Raw genomic sequence first — 16,591 nt, forward strand, 5'->3', positions numbered from 1 at the left:
ACAATTAAATATTCACCAAAAGAACTATTCCACTGAACAAAGAATAATTAGAAAACATGAAATCTTGTCATATGCATATGTATTTATTAATTTGATTTTAGTCATTGTAATTTGTAAAATCAATATCTGGTCATATTCTTCTGTGGTGTTGACTTCAGTGTCACATTATGTTGTAGTTTCCATGAATAAAAGAACAAAATACAATGAACAGACACGTTTGAGTGACACATGACACTTTGACCCTTCAGTTTGAAAGTGAAAAATACTTACGGCAAATAAAGTAATGTAACTTTTCTGGAAGAGTATTTTCCTCCTGTTTATTTTCACCAATCGTTTTTTGCACATTTATGTCACTCAGGGTTTTACGTGAAAGCAAAATCACCTCAAACTGATACAACATATGAGTTTATATGTTTATGTACGAGGCAAAATGATCCAAATGTCATTTCTTGGCCTGAAATGTTCCACAGTGATGCAGTAACTTGGCTCAGTCAGATCTGTGGAGAGGTGCAGCCTGTGTTTTTAAAGACATGCAAAATATATGGGCCTAATATGTAACACTACAGGTAATAACATCTCCATGGAGACCAGCACCGGACACGTTACATTAAGCAGCCTTAAAGGAGAATATAGTTTAGTTCAGTCAGAGTAATTGGCTTATTCTTAACTGTAATATTTTGATAAAAGTGACTCTCACACTTTTCTTGTCACTGCGTCAGGAACATGCGCCTCAAACCCGCGTCCGACCCGCGTCCGACCCGCGTCCGACCCGCGTCCGACCCGCGTCCGACCCGCGTCCGACCCGCGTCCGACCGGAGCTGATGCTGCGTGAGCCGCGCGCGTCTTTGTGCCACATTATCATCCATTCTACAGACAGGGGGCGGGAGAGACACACGCGCGCGTGCGCACATACACACACACACACACACACACACAAACAGAAACACACACACACACACACACACACACAAACAGAAACACACACACACACACACACAAACAGAAACACACACACACACACACAAACAGAAACACACACACACACAAACAGAAACACACACACACACACACACAAACAGAAACACACACACACACACACACACACAAACAGAAACACACACACACACACACACACCTCTCCTCCTCCACCAGCGGCAGTTCTTCTTCTTCTTCTTCTTCTTCTTCTTCTTCTTCTTCTTCTTCTTCTTCTTCTTCTTCTTCTTCTTCTTCTTCTTCTTCTTCTTCTTCTTCTTCTTATTCTTCTTCTTCTTCTTCTTCTTCTTCTTCTTCTTCTTCTTCTTCTGCTGCTGCTGCTGCGGCGGGAGGAGTTGCTCTGCGGCTCAGGACGTAATCAGGCTGATCCAGGGCTGAGCTCGCGCGGCTCCTCCAGTGATAAGACTCCGAGGAACCGAGACGGAGCAACATTTAACTGACCTGCCATTTCCTCCTCTGCGGCGGCTTTTTCTGCTTTCTATTCATCCTTTTCACATTTTGACACCGCTGGACTTTGAAATCATCAGGGTTATTAAAGGCATCTGGGGAACTATTGGGACATATTCAAACGGATTGACATTGGAATAACTTTTCCCTCTCCATCCCGGCTTCTAATTGGATAATTTTGCACAAAAAAACCGTGGGAATGTAGCCTCACAACACGTCCTTTTGACTTTATGACAATGTCTAAGAAGAACAAAGTGGATTTTTTGACTTGAACTTCTTTGTGTTGTTGATAAGAATCTCACATTTGGCTGTGTCCCCCGGCTGTGTCCCCCGGCTGTGTCCCCCGGCCGTCTTCGCGGTGGCGTGTAGGCCCAGGCTGCGTCTCACCCCCGCGCTCCCTCAATGCCCGGCCCGCAGCGGCTCGAGGCTGCCCCGCAAGATGAGCTCGTGGCTGGCGCTGCTGCTCGTGACGGCGGCGTGTCTGCGCGGCGGCGTGGCCGAGGTGAGTGACACATGCCCATCACCCGGTGCGACTGTCATACGTGATGTCCCGTCAGGGCAGAGGCGCGCGCGGGGCAGAGGCGCGCGCGGGGCAGAGGCGCGCGCGGGGCAGAGGCGCGCGCGGGGCAGATGTAGAAGGGGTTATTGGGTTTTGAAAGCTTCAGTGGCTTAAACTTCAAAACTTTCATAAAACTCCAAAAGGGAAAGATGTTGAACGCGTCTCTGTTTCGTTGTGACATTCTCACATTATGTGATTAAAACTGCGCTGCTTCAAGTTTGGGACATTGTAAGTTTACAATAGCAGGAAATGTTGTAAAAATGGCATGAGTTCTGTGGGAGCTTTACTGTTTCTTTCACCTCGCATTGTGCTCCTGAGCCTTTGTGCTTTTTATGCTTCCAGATGATTTGACGGGGACTTTTTCTTGCCATTGTCTTCTAACTTTGACGGTTGCGCATTGTTGCAAATTCCATTCATCAAACCACAAGTATGAGAAGTATGCTCCTGTTGAGCTTGCTCTCTCGGTTGTGCTTTCCTTGATAAACTAGAACAAAACTAGACCAACGTGCGGCTCTTTGAGGTCGCTGCACCTGCCCCACGTGAGCGCGCGGCGCCTGCCTTTGTGTAACGGCCCAAATAATAACTGTTATTTTGCTCATTAACTTGGATGAATGGGCGGCCGGAGGCTCGTCTGCAGCTGGATACAGACTCAGGTTGGAACACGTGCCCATGTGTCCCACTGTCCCGGGACAAAACTGTGCTGAGAGATTGTCAGAGAAATAAGACAATGACGCGTGATTGCGTGAAAGATTGGCATCGTTTAACCTCCTTTAAGGTCAAACAGGAAGACACAACTTACCCCAAGGTCTTGTCTGGGTCATGACAAGTGGCATTAGAATGATCAATGTACGACTTCTTGTTTTGTTGATGCTGCAGATAAGAAGCTTCAACTTCTGCACCTTTTTTAAGATGCTTGTATTTTTGGTATAAGTTTGTTATCAGGATCATTGAAACGATTGGAAGAAATACATACAGTTTGTTGGAGTACATGGACTTTAATGGCTGTGTTACATTGCGAGATAGGCCCAGAAATAGGGATTCTTAAAGCTTTTCACAGCAAAACACAAAGTACCACCCAAATCCAGCCAATCAGTGCGCTGCTTTCAGCTCTTATTTATGGGTTGACATGACATAATGTACTTTATTATTATTACAGACAGACAGCGTAAAACAGTCACAAATTGCTGATTTTACAAGATATACACAAAATGTACTCATTTATAAAATGGCAGCTTTAAGCTTTAGATTTGGCCCTTGACTTGCTCTATTCAGTCACAGCATGTGCAGCAGGAAGGGCATCCGGTTTGGCCCTTGGATGAATCAATGAGTTGTTTAAAACATGAAATGGCGATAAATATTAGATTTAACAAACAACAACATTTCAAATCATTATTTCTTTGTTTGAGCCGTTAAAACTCTCGAGTTACACAATTACTAAATTAGTTGATATTTATCAAAATAATTGATTAGTTGCAATTCATTGATGAAGTTATCTCAGAACTAAACAAAACAATCAGATTAAGTTAAACCCAGAACATTTGTACCATTGCGAGATAGGGACAATAGTAGTGTTACTTCCTCACGCTCGAGGCAACACAAGTTATATTTTATTTATTCTAACATTGTAGACACACAAACCCACAATTAAACTGCACTTCTCTTTTATTGACTCACATAACTATTTGTTAAACTACTATAGCATCACCATGGTAACCTGACTTAAAGGCAGGTACATATCTATGAAAAATGACTTAAATACCTGTCTTCCTCCTCTTTTATGGGCCACATGTGAAGCAGCTTTAGAGCCTGAGCAGAGCTTTGAGCTGCAGGAATTCCCCATGATAAAAGTGAAACTCATGTTCTGAGATGAAAGAAGAAGACTCACTCTGAGTAAATGCACAAAGCTGAGCCTTTTATGGCAGATACTTATCTTACATTTAATGTATTATGTTTGAATAAATATACAAGTCCATAAGGGTTTTGGGCTTTGAGGTCTTCCTCTCAAAAGATCTGACTTTTATTGCAGTCACTCTGTAGTTCTTTACATTGTGCCAATAAAGCCACAACATCTGGTCAAAAGTGGAGGATGGAGGGTTCTCTGCTTGTCTCCAGGAGACGTTACATTCAGTCGGCATCTGAGGGTCCTGAGTGGACCACTGTGAGGGAGGCACTCATGTTAGGAGAACTTTAGTAACTCAGCAGATACAGACTTTAGAACTTATATATTGTACCAGATACAGACTTTAGAACTTATATATTGTACCAGATACAGACAGAAGACATGGAGAAGAATGAATCATAAATAAATATCCAGGTTAAATGCTACAGTGCAGTCTGTTGACTTTTCTGAGGTTCCAATTCATTTCCACCCATACCTGACCACGCCCCTCAGGTGACAACTGTATTTATTGACTTGCATTAGACAGAATGGCACAGATTTAATTTATTTCAGCAATAAAACACCTGCAATTGAATAAATGCTACAAACATCTCCATGGAAGTTCCACCTTTAAATATGTGACTCACTGTAGATCAGGGGTGGGCAAACTACGGCCCGCGGGCCACATCCGGCCCGCCGGGCCTTTCAATCCAGCCGGCCAAGCTTGTCCAAGTAATATTAGTAATAGTAATCTTCCTTTTTTGCCCTCAGGCTTCTGTCTGCACTTGTGTCCTTAATAAATATGACGTGAAATGAATGAAAGAACCGATTCAAGAGCCTTGACAGAAAAGTGATATTTTATTTGATATTTAATTTTTGGGATTTTTATTTTTTCACACCAATGATCACAGGCCTGGATTCGAATATGGCCATCGGAGGAAGATAATTGCCCAGCCCTGCTTTAGATGAACGCTGCTACACAACATTATCGATAACGACAGTTGCCACGCATAATTAAAGAGTAAATATCTCTTTGTAAGTGTATGTAAATGTGTAAATGTGTAAATGTGTAAATCCTTCTTCCTCTGCTGATCCCACTGTCTCTTCTCACCATGTCACAACCTCCAAACACAAGCACCAGCGCGTCTCAAATGACGTCCAAAAGAGGGACCATTAAATAACAATTCCGGGTTCAAGTTTATAATTTTACTAGTGTAAAATTGGACTGCTTGAAAATGTGCAAAATTGTTATTATATTATGATCTGATTCCACCACAATCTAGCTTTGTTTTGGGCCTTTTTAAGACCTGGTTAAGTTAAAGATGTTGACATATTTTGCTTTTTGACATTTGTAATGAATAGAAAGACAATATTAAACAGTTATGACTTCATTGAGCCCTGTAGTAAAATACCCATCCTTATGTAACCTCATTGGATCGAGAAGAATAACTGATCAATTTGATAATCAATTTGATTTCACGTTCATTTCATTGGTATATGAAACATAACCAACCATAACCAACCCACATAAAGTGCATGAAAAGGCAGAACTTCCTCAATAGAAAGAAGGCTGGTTAACTAAAGCGTATAATTGTGTGTTTATGTAACAGTTCATTTGTGTAACAGCTGCTGCTTCTGCCTCATCCACAGAAACTCATTATTCCAGCCACAGCCTCAGATGCAGCTGCACACGGGACCAGAACATGCTTAACATGCTTAACATGCTTAACATGCACGGAAACTGAGGAAATATGTATAATTGAAAGAGTTAAAAGAACAACAAAGGCTTTTGGAAGAAAGTAACTGTGTAAGACTTTATAGATATGTTCAGTGCATTTGTAACAGACGCATTACATTGTTTGATGCAGTCGTCTATAGCCTTTTTACTTTGAACTAGGGGGTGATTTTGGCAAAAAAATAGTACAAAATAGTTATACAACATTTTGCCAAACCAACACAAATGTGAAATGTCATAATGTCATGCATAAATATCACCTTACACTTTTATTTGAAAAGTTTATGACATTTTTTAATGTAATATACACAATATAATGCTGCATATCTTCAAAACAACATTTACATGATTCAATTTCAAGATTTTGGACAGCATTTTAAAAAAAAAACACTGAATCAATGAATTAGCCTTAATTTGGACCTGTAAAAGTCCTATAAAACCAGACCTGGTTTAAATGTTGTGGCACTTGGACAGCGATTTCTGGCATGAAAAGTTGGAGAACCACTGCAGCGCATAAATATAGCTTAGACTAGACTAGCTAGACTAATATCGCCATGACAGCCGGCCCTGGTGTGCACGCTGTAAACATCCTATAATTAACAATTAGCCGGAGGAGGCAAGAGGCAGGTTAGCTTGTTGGGCTAAAGAAGGAAGCGGTGCTGATGAGTCCTGAGGGGAGCAGAGATGTGCTGTTCTCTCCAACAATGGCAGAAGTGACCGGGGCCCGAGCTGTAGAATGGACTGGGCGTCGCCACATGCTCGGCCCGCTGCTTCCTTAGCCGTGACGCGGCGCCTGCTCGGACCGAGAGGAAATATGAGTGTGTGGATTTACCTTTTTCACAATCGAATGGAAAAATAGGAATCTTTAGAAATAAATCTTGAATGAAATGGGCGTGGCAGCAACACGTCTCAAAAGAGTGTGGCAACAAAACTGGCACTAAAGACTGGCTTATATTAAAGTCATAGAATACATCATATAGGATCATATATTTTCCCTATGAACTTTACTTGTTCCAATGGTTCGATCGTGTGGGGCCAAAATTCAAAGTGAAATGAACTATTTATTTGAGAGTTAGTAGTAAGCAATAAATGTGGATTATGTCGGGTATAAAGTGATATTTCTGTTCAATTTTGCAGTCTTTGCACTTCTTGCACAATATGGTCTGATTCTTCTTATTGCGACAATTCCAAAATATATATTAAGACATTCCACTTGGTCCTATTGCCCTGGCTTCATGATACATATTGTTGTGTACTGATACATGGATATGTGAGGCACTGGGCAGAGCACATTGTTCCTTTGAAGCTCGGCTCGATGACGCCACAAGTTGACAAACCAAATGAAGCATGTCCAGCGCCTTTAGAGGCTTCGACCCTCGTCTGATCCTTGTCCATTTCAGCCTGGCATTTATTCATCCATTATCCCTGTTTTTCAGATGCGCCTCCTCCTGTCCTCCTCCCAGTATCTCTCCTTCCCCCACTTCCTGGCTCCTTCCTGACTCTTTTGACCCCTAAATGTTAGCAGATGAGAAGACACAACGCCAATAGTCATTCAGCCCCTCTTTAGTGACCATTGTGTGCCCGGCGTCGGTTCAGGCTCCCCCCAAAGGACCTTTGGCTATTAATGACCAAAGGGGTTAAACCCATACCCGGCCCTCCACCACAACGTGCTGCTCACTTTGGGGAAGGATTTACCAAGTGCAGGGCTATTACTATATTAGTTTTGGGATTTTGAACAAAAGCAGCTGAAAATTAAAACTGAAACGTCAACGCCAATGACTCTTAGGGTTTTTATGATAATTATCACGAACTCTTCAGAATATTCTATTACCTCTAATAATGGTTGGAATGACAGGAATTAGAATTGATTGAATCGATAGTACCAAAATAAGTCTGTTTTATACTGTGCTGATTCCCTCTGTGCTCTGTGTTCCAGGGGGACCCTCTTGTGGTCCAGGGGGACCCTCTTGTGGTCCAGGGGGACCCTCTTGTGCTCCAGGGGGACCCTCTTGTGGTCCAGGGGGACCCTCTTGTGCTCCAGGGGGACCCTCTTGTGCTCCAGGGGGACCCTCTTGTGCTCCAGGGGGATCCTCTTCCTGCAGCGCTGGTGGAGCTGGTTAGAAACACACCCATCTCGTCCATAGAAGACCTCCAGCTGCTGCTGCTCTCTGACTCCGTAGGTAAAGACGATCATCTTAATAATGAGGTCCTCCTCCTCCTGTAGGTGACGCATGAACGAGCCCTTCCACTCTCCACTCAAACTTATCAAATGCTGTTTTGTGTAAAATCTTGTAGATGGAATCACTAAACACAGTTTAAATTGTGTTCATTTTTCTCGTTGCCAGATGAAGAGCAGGACACATCATCAGACGCCACTGGAGGTCACAGACTTCCCAGAAGTCTTGGTAAGTTATAGGCTATATATTCTTGTCATCCTTTGAATAATATATTGGCAATATAAATATAAATATATATATCTGTAGACTCTGGAGACAGTCCTATTTAAAAGAGGCAGCCATGAAGACAGGACATGTGATCTTATATAGACGGTTATTAAACGTAGACAAGATGAAATATATTCTAACTTATTATTACTTATTATAACTTATCTAACTTACTTATTGTCTTATGTTTGAGGCTCCAGTGAAATAAAGTCATAGAAAACAAAGATGGATCATATCCTCATCAAAGACTCACATCTGTCACACTCGCACATGAATATAGTCTATATTTATTTAGCAGTGGCATGACAACATAAGCCAAACTAAATTGATGTCATTTGAATAATAATATTTGCCAGACACTGGTCTCCTAGCAACCGGACAGGGGCTTGGGTTTCTGCTGCTAATAATGACTTCTCCCGTTTGGGACCAGGACTTCAGCAAATTCACTCACACCACGAGGACTTTCTGAGGCCCACGGCTCCTGGTGGCACGTGGCACACAACATGTTCATGTTCGTGTTCGTGTTCGTGTTCTTGTTCGTGTTCGTGTTCGTGTTCGTGTTATTGTTCTTGTTCTTGTTCTTGTTCTTGTTCTTGTTCTTGTTCTTGTTCTTGTTCTTGTTCTTGTTCGTGTTCTTGTTCGTGTTCTTGTTCTTGTTCTTGTTCGTGTTCTTGTTCTTGTTCTTGTTCTTGTTCTTGTTCTTGTTCGTGTTCTTGTTCTTGTTCGTGTTCTTGTTCTTGTTCGTGTTCTTGTTCGTGTTCGTGTTCGTGTTCTTGTTCTTGTTCTTGTTCTTGTTCGTGTTCGTGTTCGTGTTCTTGTTCTTGTTCGTGTTCTTGTTCTTGTTCGTGTTCTTGTTCGTGTTCGTGTTCTTGTTCGTGTTCGTGTTCGTGTTCGTGTTCGTGTTCATTTTCATGTTCTTGTTCGTGTTCTTGTTCGTGTTCTTGTTCTTGTTCTTGTTCTTGTTCGTGTTCGTGTTCGTGTTCGTGTTCGTGTTCGTGTTCGTGTTCTTGTTCTTGTTCGTGTTCTTGTTCTTGTTCGTGTTCTTGTTCGTGTTCGTGTTCTTGTTCGTGTTCGTGTTCGTGTTCTTGTTCGTGTTCGTGTTCTTGTTCTTGTTCGTGTTCTTGTTCTTGTTCGTGTTCTTGTTCGTGTTCGTGTTCTTGTTCGTGTTCGTGTTCGTGTTCGTGTTCGTGTTCATTTTCATGTTCTTGTTCGTGTTCTTGTTCGTGTTCTTGTTCGTGTTCGTGTTCTTGTTCGTGTTCTTGTTCGTGTTCGTGTTCGTGTTCGTGTTCGTGTTCATTTTCATGTTCTTGTTCGTGTTCTTGTTCGTGTTCTTGTTCTTGTTCGTGTTCTTGTTCGTGTTCGTGTTCTTGTTCGTGTTCGTGTTCGTGTTCTTGTTCGTGTTCTTGTTCTTGTTCTTGTTCGTGTTCTTGTTCTTGTTCGTGTTCTTGTTCGTGTTCGTGTTCTTGTTCGTGTTCGTGTTCGTGTTCATTTTCATGTTCTTGTTCGTGTTCTTGTTCGTGTTCTTGTTCGTGTTCGTGTTCTTGTTCTTGTTCTTGTTCGTGTTCTTGTTCTTGTTCGTGTTCTTGTTCGTGTTCGTGTTCGTGTTCGTGTTCTTGTTCGTGTTCGTGTTCTTGTTCGTGTTCGTGTTCGTGTTCGTGTTCGTGTTCATTTTCATGTTCTTGTTCGTGTTCTTGTTCGTGTTCTTGTTCTTGTTCGTGTTCGTGTTCGTGTTCTTGTTCGTGTTCGTGTTCGTGTTCTTGTTCGTGTTCGTGTTCTTGTTCTTGTTCGTGTTCTTGTTCTTGTTCGTGTTCTTGTTCGTGTTCGTGTTCGTGTTCGTGTTCTTGTTCGTGTTCGTGTTCTTGTTCGTGTTCGTGTTCGTGTTCGTGTTCGTGTTCGTGTTCATTTTCATGTTCTTGTTCGTGTTCTTGTTCGTGTTCTTGTTCGTGTTCGTGTTCTTGTTCGTGTTCGTGTTCTTGTTCTTGTTCGTGTTCTTGTTCTTGTTCGTGTTCTTGTTCGTGTTCGTGTTCGTGTTCGTGTTCGTGTTCATTTTCATGTTCTTGTTCGTGTTCTTGTTCGTGTTCTTGTTCTTGTTCGTGTTCGTGTTCGTGTTCTTGTTCGTGTTCGTGTTCGTGTTCTTGTTCGTGTTCGTGTTCTTGTTCTTGTTCGTGTTCTTGTTCTTGTTCGTGTTCTTGTTCGTGTTCGTGTTCGTGTTCGTGTTCTTGTTCGTGTTCTTGTTCGTGTTCGTGTTCGTGTTCGTGTTCATGTTCTTGTTCATGTTCTTGTTCATGTTCATGTCGGATGTAACTGTTGTGCAGAGGTCCTTGTGCGTTCATGCTCTCTCTCTGCTCAGATGCTCAGCTGGCGCAGCAGGCCCTGTGTAAAGTGCGCACGGAGGTGGTGGAGGTGACCAGGTCCATGTTGGATCGGAGTAATGCTAACTTCCTGCTGTGGCCGCCGTGTGTGGAGGTGCAGCGCTGCTCGGGCTGCTGCAACACCAAGAGCCTGCAGTGTGTTCCCGTGGTAACGCACACCAGATACCTGCAGGTACACACAGGTCGTTCAGCAGCACGCTGAGCTACAGGAGCTGCTCCTCTGGATGTGATCATACGACAATGTTAACTATGAATTACATCATGATTTGTGACTTGACCCTTGAACCTGGTATTTCATATCAAGTATTTGTAGTAATCGGCAGATCAAATAGTATTTCAACCTGCCCTCGTCTTCTTTTAATCATTATAAACATATTATAAACATATGGAATGGAGTGTCACCTGAAAACTAGGCATATTTCATGACATTTGTCCTAAACCAATGATGATAATTGTACCTGCGCTTTAAAGACTTGACAAAGCCTCTCAGGACTCTCAAGTCAATATTCACTCAATACTCTGAGGTGTTAAGTGACTTCTGTAGCCTCACACCCACCGCCCGCCTCTCTCAAGTGGCTCCACATGTGAGTGGTGGTGCTGGTGCTGGTGTCTTGCCTAAGGGCACAGACAGAGCTTGGTCCAAGTTTGGTGTTTTCAGACCATGTTTTCAGTCGATGTTTTCAGACCATGTTTGTCCCTTTGGCTTTAAGGTCATGAAGATCGAATACATCAACAAAAAAGCCACATATGCTAAAGCGGTGGTGTCTGTGGTGGACCACGTGGAGTGCCGGTGTCAACCCGCTCCACGACTCCCTCCACCCAAGAAGAAGTCCACCCGACGACAGCACAGCAACAGCAAAGAGCTGCACCACAACCAGACGCTCACTGCGCAGGGACAGGTACTGAGCACATGTATTATAAAGAGCAAGATTTGAATGACATGTATACATTACTGTATTTTTGCAGTGCAGTGCTCAGTCTCTCATTTAAATGTTTTTTTGGTCTTAGTTGTGAGTCTTGTCTTCACTTCTTCTTGTGTTGAAACGATATTCGTCTTTAGGTGAAGGTGCACTCCAAAGACCAGCTCCACCAGTGGGACGAGCTGAAGCAGAACCAGAGGTCTCACATGGAGCACGAGCTCATGGACCAGCGGTGGAGCCCCAGAGGAGACACTTTCACCCAGCCGGCCGACAGCTCCAGCCTGCCCCGAGAGCACCCGCCCCGAGAGCACCCGCCCCGAGAGCACGCGCCCCGAGAGCACGCGCCCCGAGAGCACCCGCCCCGAGAGCACGCGCCCCGAGAGCACGCGCCCCGAGAGCACGCGCCCCGAGAGCACGCGCCCCGAGAGCACGCGCCCCGAGAGCACGCGCCCCGGCCCGAAGAGGTGCTCCACCTCACCCCCGACTGGTCCCGCAACAGCACCAGCAACAAGACTGCTCACGCTGCTGGTAATCTCACTACTGAAGTCAGGGACAACGTGCAGGACATTCCCAGCCCGGATCTGGAGGACAGCACTCAAACGCACAGCCCATTATGGCACCAAGACAAATACCCTCAGATCCACACGAGTGCTCCCTCTGCACCTGTCACCCCAAACCCTGGCAACATGAGCACCCGCACGGAGGCAAACGTCGACGGGGACGAGCGGAGGTTTCGGCCCACCAAAGAACCCAATCCGGAGCCGCAAGCGAGACACAGGGACAATGAAACGCCCCAAAAAGACGGGTTATTAGGACGAGAGGAGGCAAAGCTGGAGGAGGAGAGGAGGGAGCTGTTACTTCTCCACAAACGGCTGGACCAAGAGAAGGAGATCCTCAGACAACAGCAGCTCAAACACGAGGACGAGGAGCGGCAGAGAGAGGCCGACGGTCACTCGCACAAACACCACCACCCGCAGACCACCACGCACACTGCAGGTGAGGCCGGACCCTGCAGCTGTTCAAGTCCCATTCAGAAGCACAAAAGAACCGGAAACTTATCTTTTATATCTTGATTTCACAGAGACAACAACCACCACAACAACAACAACAACAACAACAACAACCACAACCACACAGCAGCCGACAGCTCCAGCAGGGCCCAGGCCTCCAGCTCAGCCGCGACAGAGGAGGAGGAGGAAAAACCGTAAACGGATTAGCAAGGCAGCGATGAGGGCAATGCTTATGTAGGATAAATCCAGGTGAGACCATCTTGTTTTGTCTGTTATTAAGACCAAAGCATCCAACATGATCTATCTCTATTGTATCTATAATACAACCATCGTGTTTCTATGTTGACACATGTGAGGGATCAGTTCGGAAGGGCATGTGATGTAAAATGAGGCAAAAGAGATTTAGATTTAAAGTTATATATTTTCACTCGGTAAAGCATATACGGTGCTATATTATACAATACAATAAAACCCTTAAGGGGCTAAATATGAAATGCGTATTTTAGGCTCTGAAAAACTGTACAGAAATATACAACATACATAATCCATCCATCCATCCATCTTCGACCGCTTTATCCGGGGCCGGGTCGCGGGGGCAGGAGTCTGAGCAGGGACTCCCAGACTTCCTGCTCCCCAGACACTTCCTCTAAATCCCGAGGCGTTCCCAGGCCAGCCGAGAGACATAGTCTCTCTAGCGTGTCCTGGGTCTGCCCCGGGGCCTCTTCCCGGTGGGACATGCCTGAAACACCTCCCAAGGGAGGCGCCCAGGAGGCTCTGGAACAGATGCCCGAGCCACCTCAGCTGGAGGAGCAGCGGCTCTACTCCGAGCTCCTCCCGTGCAGAGGAAATTCATTTCGACCGCTTGTATCCGCGATCTTGTCCTTTCGGTCATTACCCAAAGCTCATGACCAGAGGTGAGGTCAGAACGTAGACCGACCGGTAAATAGAGAGCTTTGTCTTTCGACTCCCTCTTCACCACAACAGTCGATGCAGCGACTGCATCACTGCAGCCGCTGCACCGATCCAACTGTCAATCTCACGCTCCATCCTTCACTCACTCGTGAACAAGACCCTGAGATACTTGTACTCCTCCACTTGGGACAAGGACCCCCCACCCACCTGGAGAGGACAAGCCACCTTTTTCCGGTCGAGAACCATGACCTTGGATTTGGAGCTGATTCTCATCCCAGACGCTTCACACTCGGCTCAAACCGTCCCAGTGCAGCTGCAGGTCCGGGTTTAATGGAGCCATCAGGACAACATCGTCTGCAAACAGCAGAGATGAGATCCTGTGGTCCCCAAACCGGACACCCTCCGACCCCTGACCACACCCTCCGACCCCTGACCACACCCTCCGACCCCTGACTGCGCCTAGAAATTCTGTCTATAAAAACTATGAACAGAACCGGAGACAAAGGGCAGCCCTGGCGGAGTCCAACATGCACTGGGAACAGGTCTGACTTACTGCCGGCAATGAACACAGCTCCTGCTCCGGTCATACAGGGACCGGACAGCCCTGAGCAAAGGGCCCCGGACCCCGTACTCCCGGAGCACCCCCCAAAGGACACCCCGAGGGACACGGTCGAAAGCCTTCTCCAGATCCACAAAGCACATGTGGACTGGTTGGGCAAACTCCCATGAGCCCTGGAGCACCCGATGGAGAGTATGGAGCTGGTCCAGTGTTCCACGACCGGGACGAAAACCACTCTGCTCCTCCTGAATCCGAGGTTCGACTATCGGTCGGATTCTCCTCTCCAGTACCTTGGAATAGACCTTACCTGGGAGGCTGAGGAGTGTGATCCCTCTGTAGTTGGAACACACCCTCCGGTCCCCCTTCTTGAACAGAGGGGCCACCACCCCGGTCTGCCAGTCCAGAGGCACGGTCCCCGACCGCCACGCGATGTTGCAGAGACGTGTCAGCCAAGACAGTCCTACAACATCCAGAGACTTTAGGTCCTCAGGGCGGATCTCATCCACCCCCGGAGCCACCGAGGAGTTTGCGAACAACCTCAGTGACTTCAGCTTGGGTGATGGATGAGCCAGCCTCCAAGCCCCCGGTCTCTACTTCCTCTTCGGAAGACGTAACTGAGGGATTAAGGAGAACCTCAAAGTATTCCTTCCACCGTCCGACGACATCCCCAGTCGAGGTCAGCAGGCCTCCACCCGCACCGTAAACGGTGTTGGTGAGGCACTGCTTCCCCCTCCTGAGGCGCCGGACGGTTTGCCAGAATTTCTTTGGTGCCGACCGATAGTCCTCCTCCATGGCCTCCCCGAACTCCTCCCAGGCCCGGGTTTTTGCCTCTGCGACAGCACGAGACGCGGCTCGCTTGGCCTGCCGATACCCGTCGATGACCTCCGGAGACCAAGGCAAGGCAAGTTTATTTGTAGAGCACATTTCATACACAAGGCAATTCAAAGTGCTTCACAGCAGGAAAAATGCATTCAAATCACAAAGAAATGACAGAAAGAGAAATACAATAAAATTCCAACTGATTTTCTAAACTAATAAAATCACAAACAAAAGAGAAGAGTGCAAAGAAAAAATCCTTTCAGTCATATGCGCAGCTAAACAAAACTGTTTTTAGCTTAGATTTGAACATTGTCAGAGTAGAAACTGTTCTTCAGGAAGACTGTTCCAGATTTTAGCTGCATAAAACTGAAACGCAGATTCCCCATGTTTAGTCCTGACTCTGGCACCAGTGGGAGGCCGGTCCATGTTTAGTCCTGACTCTGGCACCAGCAGAAGGCCGGTCCATGTTTAGTCCTGACTCTGGCACCAGCAGGAGGCCGGTCCATGTTTAGTCCTGACTCTGGCACCAGCAGGAGGCTGGTCCATGTTCAGTCCTGAGTCTGGCACCAGCAGGAGGCCGGTCCCTGAGGTCCTCAGAGTCCGAGATGGTTCATATGGCACTAACATATCCAAGATGTACTTTGGTGCTAGGCCATGGAGAGACTTGTACACAAGCAGAGCTGCTTTAAAGTCTCTTCTCTGGGCCACAGGGAGCAGTGCAGAGACCTAAGAACAGGACTAATGTGATCATACTTCCTGGTTCTAGTCAGGACCCGAGCAGCAGCGTTCTGGATGAACTGCAGCTGTTTTACAGCTCGTTTGGAGAGACCAGTGAGCAGGTCTTTACAGTAGTCTAATCTACTGGAGACAAACGCATGGATAAGTCTCTCTAAATCTGGTTTTGACACTATATTTTTGATTTTGGCAATGTTTTTTAGATGGTAAAAAGCTGCTGATGTTATTGATTTGACGTGGCTATTAAAGTTCAAGTCTGAGTCCATTATTACCCCCAGATTTCTAACTTGGTTTGTAGGTTTTAGAGCGAGACTCTGGAGGTGACCGCTAACACTTTCTCTTTGTTTCTGTGGGCCAAAAACGATTATTTCAGTCTTGTCTGAGTTCAGCTGGAGAAAGTTGTTTTGCATCCACACACTGATCTGTTGGATGCAGTGACAGAGTGAATCTACTGGTCCATAGTCACCTGCCGACAGTGAAACATAGATCTGAGTGTCGTCTGCATCATTGTGATAGGACACATTTTCACTGCGTATCAGCTGACCTAACGGCAGCATGTAGAGGTTGAACAGAAGGGGACCCAGGACTGACCCTTGGGGCACTCCACAGGTCAGGGTCATGTGGTCTGAGACACAGCTACCAATTTCAACAAAGTACTTCCTGTCTTCCAGATAGGACCTTAACCAGTTTAGGGCAGTGCCATTGATGCCCACCCAGTCCTCTAGTCTCTGTAAGAGGATCCCATGATCGACAGTGTCAAAAGCAGCACTCAGATCTAACAGAATTAAGACTGAGGCTTTGCCCGTGTCAGTGTTCAGGCGGATGTCATTTGTCACCTTGACAAGAGCAGTCTCAGTGCTGTGATGAGGTCTAAGGACCTACAAGCCAGAGTGGCCTGATAGGCCTACTTCTTCAGTCTGACCACATCCCTTACTTCCGGTGTCCACCACCGGGTTCGGGGGTTGCCGCCGCGACAGGCACCGGAGACCTTGTGACCACAGCTCCGAGCAGCCGCATCAACAATGGAGGCGGAGAACATGGTCCACTCGGACTCAATGTCCCCAACCTCCCCCGGGACATGGGAGAAGCTCTCCCGGAGGTGCGAGTTGAATTCCCTACTGACAGAGACTGACGTTCCCAACAGACCCTCACAATGCACTTGGGTCTGCCAAGTCTGTCCGGCTTCCTCCTCCGCCAGCGGATCCAA

General features: G+C 46.1%; 1 protein-coding gene across 1 annotated transcript in view; it reads left to right on the forward strand.

Moving 5' to 3' along the window:
* The first annotated feature begins 1,696 nt into the window (after nucleotides 1-1,696).
* The window catches only part of pdgfbb (platelet-derived growth factor beta polypeptide b), a 17,970-nt gene continuing 3,075 nt past the window's right edge, over nucleotides 1,697-16,591 (forward strand). Inside the window, exons 1-7 of the mRNA XM_072443789.1 lie at nucleotides 1,697-1,942; nucleotides 7,697-7,793; nucleotides 7,959-8,018; nucleotides 10,408-10,601; nucleotides 11,140-11,328; nucleotides 11,490-12,345; nucleotides 12,431-12,608. Of these exons, the coding sequence (XP_072299890.1) occupies nucleotides 1,880-1,942; nucleotides 7,697-7,793; nucleotides 7,959-8,018; nucleotides 10,408-10,601; nucleotides 11,140-11,328; nucleotides 11,490-12,345; nucleotides 12,431-12,597 (1,626 nt within the window). The 5' untranslated portion in view covers nucleotides 1,697-1,879 and the 3' untranslated portion in view covers nucleotides 12,598-12,608. The remainder of the gene's footprint in view (nucleotides 1,943-7,696; nucleotides 7,794-7,958; nucleotides 8,019-10,407; nucleotides 10,602-11,139; nucleotides 11,329-11,489; nucleotides 12,346-12,430; nucleotides 12,609-16,591) is intronic.

This window comes from Eucyclogobius newberryi, unplaced genomic scaffold (assembly GCF_026437365.1).
Source record: "Eucyclogobius newberryi isolate DKJ021-1_F unplaced genomic scaffold, fEucNew1.0.hap1 SCAF_13, whole genome shotgun sequence".
Taxonomy (NCBI): domain Eukaryota; kingdom Metazoa; phylum Chordata; class Actinopteri; order Gobiiformes; family Gobiidae; genus Eucyclogobius; species Eucyclogobius newberryi.